Here is an 11,718-nt window from a genome sequence, read left to right on the forward strand (position 1 = left end):
AGTCTTTGACCTTTGCTATAGCTAGGAATATGATGCCATTCCCTTAGTTTTGCTGCAAAAGATCCAAACAATAATTTAAAAGGGGGAAGATTAAGGCTACAGCATAACAATTTTTAGCAGGGTGTTAAAAACATAACGTCCACAGCGTATTGTTTACCAAAAACGATAAACTAAAAACAATAAATGTGCAAATCATAACAGAAAACCTGAAAGCCTATGACAACAATCCTGATTGTTGCACACATACACACACACACACACACACACACACACACACACACACACACACACTGTGTTTAAAATTGAACAGGAAGTTAAGTGCTATGGATGGTCTCTCTGGTTTCTTCAAGGTTTTTCTTCTTCTGTATGGATGGGGTTCTGGTTCCTCTGTTGTTGGGGACACTTAACTTCTAGAGATTATCAGTGAATTGATTCCAGAGACCGTCTCTGCATTTAATAACAAACTGTTCTCTCTCTTCATTATACATCTCTGTCAGTGTATTCTTCTACTTTATTCTGTTCAGTGCTTTGATACAACCTGTGTTGATAAAAGCACTATATAAATAACAATTATTGATTGATTGAATAAAAAATGTACAGTGCATTTAAGTTTTTCCATACTATATTACTTTATTGTGAAAACGTTAACAGAATGAGATGTTAGATGAATGAAGTTAAATTAATGATATCAATAGTGAGCCACACACACACGTACACACAGATACACACACACAGATACACACACACACACACACACACACACACACACACACACACACACACACACACACACACACACACACACACACACACACACACACACACACACACACACACACACACACACACACACACACACACACACACACACACACACACACACACACACACACACACACACACACACACACACACACACACACACACACACACACACACACACACACACACACACACACACACACACACACACACACACACAGATACACACAGATACACACACACACACACACACACACACAGATATAGCCTACACAAGTCTACACACACATACACTGTACTAGAAAAGGGATTCATATTTTTTTATTGTGTTTTAATTAAATAGCTCATCTTAATAAAACAACAACGACGACAAAATATTAAAAAATTCTATGTAATCTAAGTTTATTTCCGCATATCTGAACTATTTAACATTAGTTAGCCTGATTCAAGTGAGTTAACAATAATATAAGACCTGTATTCGTCGACGGGTTCTCTCAGTTCATGCAGCAGCTTACTGTAAAGTGTTACCCGGTAATATTATTTTATTGTTTTTAATATCACGATGGCGTTTTAGCTAACGCAGCGTCTAACTCTCATGGCCAGTCGGTCGCTGGCCCCGCATCACATGTCCTCGTAGCAGAGCCCGCAGTCCCTCGCCGCTGGTGCTGATGAGAGGGAGTGGAGCGCGCATTCTGCAGCAGCGGCGCGCGAGAGTCACACACGGACGACGGACCTCGGCGGGCAGGCATAGCCTCGCTGGACCTCAGGCACGGGCGGCTCGCTCCGACGCGATACTCGAAGCTGCTATGGAGACTGAGCGCGCATCGGTGAAGACGGGGAACGCGCGCGGGCGTGACTCGATGCGTCTTCTGTAGGGCGAGCGCGAGCGCGGGCTTCTCTTCTGAAGGATGGGCTACTCGGATCCGACGGCTAGTAGAGATCTGTTGGGAAACAGATCCCTTTGTTTTATTTTCATATGTGCTTTTGGACTGGTCACTTTACTGCAGCAAATCCTCTATGGCAAGAACTACATTAAAAGGTAAGGTGATTATTTTATTAAATAATGCAAAAGAATACAGAAATGAATCCATGTTCTAGCAGGGTATACGTGGATGAGAAAGCAAGACAGCCTACAGTAATTAATCTTAGTCATATTACACCCATATTGCTCTTTTAAACTTGAGCTCCATTAAATCATGCCATAAACAGTCCCCTAAATGACTGTCTATGCAGCGAGATGCTTAAGTCTGTTTTTCTTCTTCCTCTGTGTTTATTTTTCTCGTCTTGGTTTGTTTTTCTACCTTCAGCCCTTTAAACAGCTCATACATCTTGGATAAACCTGTGTGACAGCAAAAAGCCGTATATACTGCAGTGCCTTATCATAAGCAATTGCGTCTATAGGCTGAGAAGAAAAAGAGAAGACTGTGATGTAGCCTCTGGTTTTTTTTTGCATGAGCACATAGCCTAGATTCAAGCACTAGAAATTAATTATGCATTTAAATCATGGTGTTTCGTAAGAACCAGATTTCATGCCTTTTTTGGGGCCACTTGCATCGAAGTGACATCATACCGAGAATAAGTCCCGGAAGGTGAATCATTTTAGTTTTTTTTTTTCTTTTTTTATTCGTGAACGGAGGTAAGCGCAGTGAGATGGCTCAGCATTGCGAGGGTGTTTGAGTGTGCGTGTGTGTGTTTGTCTATGTAAAATGGCGTCTCTCGTAAGAAGCGCCCCCAGTGCATTATGGTTCCTGCGTCCCAGCAGATGCCCATATGCTGATTTAGAGCTTTCTCACACTCCCACCTGAACCCCCCTCTTGCGTCTCACACACGCTCCGGATTCATGACATCAGAGCCTGACGGCTGCGGATTGCATGAATGCTGTTCTGTGTCTCGTGTCTGGAGAGAAACAAGTGCAGGGGTGGCTTTACCTGCAGCTTCAAACCCAGCAATGAGACCAAATGGAGACTTTTCAGTCTTCTGACAAGCCGCCCTAAATCTCATGTGTGTCATCTTATTGTTTCAGAACAGCTAATCTGATTTTCAATTAGGAAAAAGACCAAGCAACAGCCTAAGCGCTAAATATTGATGTCCCTGTATCTAGTTATTTGGGTTATGCCGTGTATTTTTGTGTTTGCTCGGGCAAATGCTATTTACTATTGATCGATGGCAGTCGCTATTTCTGGTGAGGGATTCGAACAAACCTCAAACCCTAATAATAAAAACCCGAAGAGGGTGTCAACTACGATTGTGGCTGAAAATATACAGGCCTTTCGAAACACCTTAACAACTGCGTAGAAATGCCTCGACAATCAACTCAACAACAGCAGCGACCCTCGTAGAGTTCGTAGTGGTTATAATGTCCATAATGGGAATTGTATTGGTTTTAATGGAAACTGTAACGGCCCCGGTGGGTTTGGGCTGGTAACTGGGGCGACCGAAGCCAACTAATGGCTTAATGGTTAGCATTTAGTGGATAGTAATGCTTTTAATGGTGTTTTTGTGGACGAGATTCCTGCCACCGTGCTTTACGTAGACTATACGTCTCTCGATTGCACAGGTGAAGACGAGACAAAACTGCCTGTTTGTCTAAACTTAACTAGAGGAAGTGGCTTTTAGAGTACTGCACGTAGGATAAGAAAACAAGTCTTTATATTGAAATAATATCTAATAGCATCTAGAGTACGTTCAATGCAGATGCATTCTGGTTAATACACCCAACAATCTTTAAGGAACTGGTTATTTCTAGTGAATCAGTACAAATCACTTTCATGAGTCGGGTCTTTGAAGAAATGGTTCAAAAGATTCAAAAGTACTGGTTTGACTCGAATCTGGAATCTGACTCAGAGCGTGTAGATTACGTTTAGCCTGTTCGAAAGCTTCTTTTCTGTTTTAATGACATTGATCTATGTATTCTCTCTAACACCAGGATCCTTCCACTGAAAACCATATTCCCTTTTCATTTAGTTCTTTAGAACCAATCAGTGTCTCGTCTAAAATCTTTTTAGCGCTGTTTACCAAAGGCCTTTGCAAAACAACCAAATGATGATTATTTTAAAGTATATTTAGTGTAATTATGACGTCCTACATAATCTTAAAATATTCAGCCAGCCCTGAGCACCACTCAAAAATATAATTTCATACATCTAATTATTTAATTTTACTGTTCTATCCTCTGAGAATGTTTTATGAAAACCTCCTCACTCGAGAGACGCTTGCATGAAACATGATGAAAACACACACTTATGACGAAGAAGCGCCGTCTGAGTGATGAAGTGTATATTTAGCACGGCCTCTTTGCATATACGTGTGAGCGTGTGAGCGTCTGAAGGTGTTTTGATGTTCACACCTCACATTAAAGCAGGGACAAACCAGCTTTTATTAGAGCCCAGGTAGACGCCACTGACCATGAGACGCTGACGGATGCGTTGAGTTAATAATGCATGCACAGAAACTAATAAAGTGTCCTCTTAAACGCTCCCGCCAGGTGAAAGGATTAAAACACTTCTTCTAATAGCATTGCAGGACGTCTTAAAGCTGTCAGGTTACATCTGAAGATGAAGAGGCCATGGCTGCATGGGAATCAAACACAAGGTTATTTTATCACGTCCTCTTCTTAGCTCCGATGACACTGGCGCTGGATTTAGGATCTGCTTCTGCAGTCTTTCTCCAGGCTTTCCTCTTTGTCCTGGAGGTATTGATCGTCTAAGTGGCTGTGCCATGCAGAAAAGTATTGACATCTAGCTATTTCTTCTTCATTATCTGCCCGGTCTGTCCTTCACGTCCCTCTCTCTCCTCTTTCCATCAGCAGCTGACTTTGCGTTTCAGGAAGTCCAAGAGCTGATGTCCACATTAAACCGATGCTTTTAAAGACATGTAGAAAATGGCTGTGCGTGCACTACAGGGACCAGAACTGGTTTAGGACGGCGGATTTTAACAAAAGACCACATGAAATCAAAGTTTTGTGAGGTTTAGTCCGTGTCTGTAATCTTTTTGCACGCTTTTTTCCAATAAAATTCCAAAAAATGAGTCCGTTTTGTTGTAGCTAACGTTAAAGCACTAGTTACACGTTCACTTTTTATCCTGACTTTACAGTGTTTTAAAACATGGACGTCTTATCTCAAGAAAACGCCTGTAAATAATCAGGATTGTTGCAATCCCTTCTTTTTATATTTTGCCAGTGTTTTAATCCATAAAGCTTTGAAGATAAAATGAGCTCCAGTAAGATTACTATCCAGAAAAACACAAAACAGGACGACGTTCAACATCTGTGCTCGGGTTTAAACATTCTATAGACTAGTTTGGGCATTAAATTGAGGAAAATGTACAGTATTTACTGTTAAAAACTGATTCCCGGCAGCTGGTTGTCAGTAGAGTAAAGCATTTCTGGAAACTAATTTAGAGCTGAACAGAAAAACTGCTTTTTTATGTTTAATGTTCATTTATATTTGAACAAACTGTTGCTAATAAATCTGATAAATATAAATGTTTGTGAGTTACAACCAGCTGCAGCAGTTATTTATAATTTTTATATATATATATTTTTTTACGTTTTCTATTGATCAATGAATCCTGCAAAAATCACTTTCAAAAAGATATAAAGCAGCACTGAAAAGCAGAAAACTGTTTATTGAGCAGTAAATATTAGGATGATTTCTGAAGTATAATGTTTCTCTGAAGACCGGAGTAAGCTTTGATCACAGAAATATATCACATGTTAAAATGTAACAGAAGCCAGATATTATAGATTCTAACAAATGTTACAAATGTTTTACTGTATTTTTGATCTTAAACGTTTTAATGCTAGCGTAAATCATCCCTCTTTCTGAAATGATGTGTTGTTTCTCATCCTCTGTTTTACTGAGAAAAGATCTAAGGTGTGCATCAAAGGTATAAATGTCTTTGCGTTACATAACAAGATAAGAAAGCAAAGAAAAGAGAAAAGCTTGTTTGCAGTTTAATAGTTTTGTCATTTTGAAGCATCTCAAAGCCTCGGGCGCCGCTGTACTGTTGATGTGAAATGCACCTGATCTGATGCTATTTGCTTTTCTGGACTTTTCTTTTTCTCCGAGGACTGATGACCAGTTTAGCCAAACCAATGAAGTCTTGTGTGTGTGTGTGTGTGTGTGTTTGACATTTTCTGCTGCCTTGAACGAATACCTGAAACCTTAAACGACCTGCCTCATTTTCTCACTAGTGGGCAACAGTTTTCCCGCCTCAAAGGAGAGGAGGTGGGCAACTGGAGCGGGCTCATTAGTTACCCCGATGATGGAGGGATGAAGCCGGCCAGAAATGGGAGGAAAAGGTACAAAGCAGCACAGAAACCTCTCAACAACACCACCAACACCCTAGAGAGACAGAGAGAGAGACAGAGAGAGAGAACGCCACACAGACTATGATCAGCCGCTTGCATGTCCCGACCGGAGACACATCCGATCCCATCAGCCAATCAGACGAGCAGAAATGAGCAGCCAATCAGAGGAGCAGGATTATTTAGAGTTTCACTTGCAGATTTCCGAAGGAGAAATTAAGCACGCCAATGATCGCTTCAGTGCGTATTTTTCCCATTCGTTTTCTCCAAAACCACTCGATCTGAAAACTCAAGGTGTAGGTGTGTGCTCCTGCTCGCTGCATGCTGGGAGATGTTCACTGCGTACTAGACATTTTTACTGAAAAGTAGTCAAAGCGTGCATGCATGCCAAAAAAAAGGGGCATTTATATACGCACGCCAATTACTATGCTTTTTTTAAAAGTTTATTGCAACATTAAGATATATTTATTACATTAGGATTAAATATTGTACAAACAATAATATAATATTCATGTAATTTATATTTGAATTGCATATTATTTGGACACCAAAATAATGTGATTACCATGCTACTATCATTTATATAATGATATTTAAATGTATTCATTGATTTTAGGTATAAAATACTGCATACCTGAATTTTATTGCGTCATTTAAATATGTCAAATGGTATTTATTAAACATTAAATATAAACAATTTATTGATGTAATCTGTATTTAAACAGAACAGTAAGATTAGGCTTAGTATTAGTACGCAAATGATGTATTTAAATCAGATAACACCATGTAAAACAATTAACTATTGATTTTAGGTAGAAACTATCTTCAATATGTTCATTACAACATTAAAAATGTAATTATTCATGATAAAAATAAGATAAATAATCAAATATTATTGTTTATATAACACTTAGTTTAAACGTCGCATAATGTGCTCACGAAATGTTACATTTATTTATTAAACTATATTATAATTGAGTATTAATAATAATAAAGATTTAGTTTACAATATATATGTGTGTGTATTGTTTATTTATTATGTATATATACACATCTAACTGATATATTTGGACAATATTTACACGTTTATATATTTCTATAAAAATATATTTAATATATAAACATAACATTTTTTTAAATATATACATTCATGTGTTTGTATTTATATATGCATAATAAATATACACAGTACACACGCTTATTATTATGTACACAATAAAAAGTGTATTCATTGACAGGACTAATATAAATATAATTAATATATAAAGATGTTTCTTAAATATATTAATGCACGTGTGTATAAATACACACAGTACACACACATACAGAAGCCATCTGACAGCACTAAATCATCCATTGATATTATTATGCGCATGTTTTCTACTTCAGTGTGTTCTGTGTGTGTATGGAGGAAACGAATGTGACTTTTAGCTGGGGACCCTGCTCTTGTGCTCTTCTGTGGGACAGGAACTCAAGGGTCATTGAACTCTAAACCTAATCCACTTGTATGCATCTTGACAGATGTGTCCGTCAGAATTTTCAGGCATCTGAGGCTCAGAGCTCCGTAGTTATCACGCCCTGCCTAGCTGATATTCAGAAGAAAAAAAAAGAACAGAAAAGGTAGGCCACACTGATGGCGTCTCCAGTTCACCTTCGTCCCCCCTTGAGGATGTCTCTTCGTCTTTTCCGTCTGGTCTGAGAGGGTCCGACTGCTCATGCTCAGCGCCCGGCGCACCGCCGCTCCGTTTGTGCATGTTGTCTGCACCCTTCCATCCTCTGACCTTTGACCCCCCACCCCCCCACCCCGCTCCCGAGGTCGCGAGGCCTCCCTTGTGTTCCTCTGGATGTCACGGGTCCCTGTTTCTGTGTCCCATCATGCATTTGAAACCCCTCCACGCCTCACCTGTGTGTGTCATGAGCACACTTGAGTGTGTGTGTGTGTGTGTGTGTGCACGCAAACGGCTTGTGTAGTGGAGTGTGTGTGTGTGTGTGTGTGTGTGTGTGTGTGTGTGTGTGTGTGTGTTCCCGCTTGCACATTGCACCGCCTCTCTTTGACCTGAACGATTTTGTTCTTTTCATCTAAATGATCCCAGAAGGTTGTGTTTTCGGGGGTGTTTGACTCATGATTACCCAGCGTGCACCTCTTCAGGCTACAGCACAGTCACATGTCATGACGTCACTCCAGTCAGAGATGTATGGAATTGCTCAATGTCCTTCACTTTTTTCTTCTGCCTAGTTTTTCATGTTCCTTCTCTTTCTTTCCTTCTATTTGTCATTGCTCTTCATTACAAACCATTATTTTGATCATATTTACCTTCCATAAGTCCAAAACCACTAAACAACATCTTTATTAACGTGATTATTATTATTATTATTATTATTATTATTGTTAAATACTTTTAAATAATTCTTAACAAAAATATATTGCAACAATTGAAGTAAATTATTATTATTATTATTATTAATAGTAATAAAAATAAAATTGTGGAAAAAATAATTTGAATAACAATAGCAATTTATTATATTTATTTATAGTATAATTATTTTGTTACATTATTATTGTCATTATTACATTATTATTATTATTATTATTATTATTATTATTAAACACTTAGCACGGTACTTTACATGATCAATAATAGTATCAATAGTATGACGGTATCAAATAATAACATAATAATAATAAATAGTAGTTGAATAGAATATTGTAATATATTAAGAAAATTTTAAATTATATTTATTGTTATAACTATAATATTGGTGTTATAAAAAAATAATAGCACTTAAAAACCATGAATAATATGATGAGAAACATGACTAATAATTATATATATATATATATATATATTTATATTATTACATAATCATTTTAAATTTTTCTGTCTAATGATATTATTGAAATAGGAATATATTAAAATAATGACACATTTAGGTAGTAGTAATAATAATAATAATAATAATAATAATAATAATAATATTACATTTTCATATGGAATGTGCAGCATATTTTCCTTCTTTTTTGTTCTGGCTAATGCCAAGATAAGATGTGATCTTATGACAGTAAACTATAAGAATGGAAAGCGTATCATAAATCCTGTTATTATATGACAAAAGGCCCTTGGCTTTGTGACGGCTCTTAGCAGCCATTTTGGCTCCAGTTTGATTTACAGTAGCAGCAGCACGCCGTCCACCAGTAAAGTCCTTTTAAAGCACAAAGAACGTTCTCATAAATCTGTGCCTGAGGCACGACTGAAAACACTCCTGATTGAGAAACACTCCTGATGCAGTCCACTTGCTCGTACTTTGCGCTTCATTCATTCAGTCCATGTTTTTAACGCTTATTTTCTGTATTTCTGTTTCACAACCAAGGTGAGGATTGACATTTCATCCATTCAAACCCCGCTGCCTCTCCTCGTTGTGGTGAAACTGCTATCTCTTTTATATTTCTCCTAGCTCAGAGCTTCAGAAAAGACAGTTTAAAGCTGAATGTGTCTTGAGTAAGAGAAGAAGTGAGTCTTCAGAGCGGCTGGTCGACAATCCTCAAGTGGAATTCCTTTTATAATTTGGAACCAGTGCAAATGGGACTTAAAAAAAACGTCTAATAAAAATGCTAAATAGGTTTCCGGTGCATCTTCAGTGAGTTTTAGTACACCATGCATGGCACAAATAGACCTGTTTATGCTTTAAGTCAGCCATTTTTAATCTGGTGACCCCAGAACGGATCCAAAGGGGCCACAAAAAGGATTGTGGTTCTCAATTCCAGTCCCGGGGGCCTCTGCTCTGCTCATTTAGCAGGTTTTTTTAATTTAATACACCTGATTGAGATCCTCAAGTCCTTCGTTTAGTTTCTAAGGAACAGACCATCTCCGTCAGGTGTGTTAAATAAGGAAGAACACACTTTTCATGCTAAATCTTTTAAAAATCTGAACACAGTGTAAGAGTATTTAAAGTTTTAGATCTGGAAATGTCACAGACATCACAAATTCATAAGTGATAAAAAATAAATACATAAATACTTTTTTTAAAAACCTGTTTTTTTGTTATGTTAAAGTCCATATTGTTTCTATAATATTTTAAAATATTTTTTATATCACAAAACAACAAAAAAATGTGTACATACATTGATAAAATAATAATAATAACGATCAATTAATAATGATAAATTATATATTAATATTTCATACAGAAAATGCCAACATACACACATATATATTATTAAATATGTATAATTAAATACAATATATATATATATATATAAATTTTTTTAAAAATATATATATATTAGTATTAGTATAAGTATTCATATATAATGATATAATAATGATGTAATAATTTAATGTAAATTCACTGCTAATAAAAAATGTAAACCTTATAAGCTAATTCAGGAGCTAAAAAAATAATTATTTTCATAAAATATTATAATAAATGCAACTATAAAATTTACATGCGTTTTTAAAATGGCAATCTGTTACAAAAAAACCAAAACAGCCAAAAAAGATTTAATCAGGTCTTCAGATATTGACAATAAGGGGACTGTAATACAGAATATACACGCAACATAAATATATAAAACATGTTTAGATTAATTTTTGGTATTTTTATCCTGAGAGGACAGCGTAGAGGAGACAAGAAGCGGATTTCCTTAAGACCTGCTTCCGAGTTGTGAAGGAATCCACTGGAGTTTCTTCAGGATTGTTCGAGCAGTCAGCAGAGACGAGAGCATTCAGGATCTTCAGTCAGGTTCTCCACGGTGTGTTCAGAGGACTGGTGTCTGACTCTGTGTTCTGGCAGGTATCTGGAACGCTCCGAAGGCTCTTTGGAGTTCAACTCCACCTCCTGCAAGGAGCTACGGCAAGAAATCACAGACGTGAAAGTACTGACCATGTAAGTTCCTCTCTCGGATGTGTGTCCGTGTCCGTACAGAGCGAGCGTTCCAGCGGGAGTCAGATTTCCTGATGAATGCCTCGTCTCGAAGGACAAGAGCATCTATTTAAAGCAATACCATATCTGAGCAAGAGCACCCTCTCATGTCCACTCCCTCCTTCAGTGTGACTGCTGCCGCTTTGCTCTCATTTAACTGACTTGTGTGTGTGTGTGTGTGCGTGTGTGTGTGTGTGTGTGTGTGTGTGTGTGTGTGTGTGTGTGTCAGGGTGAAGACGTCGGAGCTGTTTGAGCGATGGAGGAACCTGCAGGTGTGTAAGTGGGAGCAGAACAAGGAGGAGACGGATAACTTCAAGTGAGTCTCTTTTAACTTTCTGAATGATGTCATCTCCAATAGGAGTCTTTCGTGCTAATGAAGCAGTGATGTCATCCCCTCCCGTCCAATAGGATGTCTCTGTCGCGCTGCTGCAATGCCCCCTCCTTCCTGTTTACCACGAAGAGAAACACTCCGTCGGGCAGCAAGCTGCGTTACGAGGTGGATACGAGCGGGATCTTACACATCAGCCCCGAGATCTTTAAGATGTTCCCCGATGTGAGTGTGCTCCGAAGAGGAACCCGTTCCAAAGGGTTCTGCTTAGACTCAGAGAGGACGAGATGGCTTTTAAAACATTTCACTTTATCGTAGAAATACAAAATAAGATCCTTATTTGATTAATGAGGTTTGATGCCAAATGAATACTCTTCAGATTTGTGGCAAAATTATCTTT

At 37.9% G+C, this 11,718-nt stretch overlaps 1 protein-coding gene across 5 annotated transcripts in view; it reads left to right on the forward strand.

Annotated features, from left to right (window-relative positions):
• Window positions 1-1,241: 1,241 nt before the first annotated feature.
• st8sia5 (ST8 alpha-N-acetyl-neuraminide alpha-2,8-sialyltransferase 5) overlaps window positions 1,242-11,718 on the forward strand; it is a 17,758-nt gene continuing 7,281 nt past the window's right edge. Inside the window, exons 1-6 of one of the 5 annotated variants that reach the window (XM_043229863.1) lie at window positions 1,242-1,801; window positions 5,957-6,064; window positions 7,592-7,690; window positions 10,862-10,954; window positions 11,220-11,306; window positions 11,399-11,543. In XM_043229863.1, the coding sequence (XP_043085798.1) occupies window positions 1,671-1,801; window positions 5,957-6,064; window positions 7,592-7,690; window positions 10,862-10,954; window positions 11,220-11,306; window positions 11,399-11,543 (663 nt within the window). In that variant the 5' untranslated portion in view covers window positions 1,242-1,670. The remainder of the gene's footprint in view (window positions 1,802-5,956; window positions 6,065-7,591; window positions 7,691-10,861; window positions 10,955-11,219; window positions 11,307-11,398; window positions 11,544-11,718) is intronic. The other 4 variants (XM_043229864.1, XM_043229866.1, XM_043229865.1 and 1 more) reach the window with 4 other exon arrangements.

This window comes from Puntigrus tetrazona, unplaced genomic scaffold (assembly GCF_018831695.1).
Source record: "Puntigrus tetrazona isolate hp1 unplaced genomic scaffold, ASM1883169v1 S000000116, whole genome shotgun sequence".
NCBI lineage: Eukaryota > Metazoa > Chordata > Actinopteri > Cypriniformes > Cyprinidae > Puntigrus > Puntigrus tetrazona.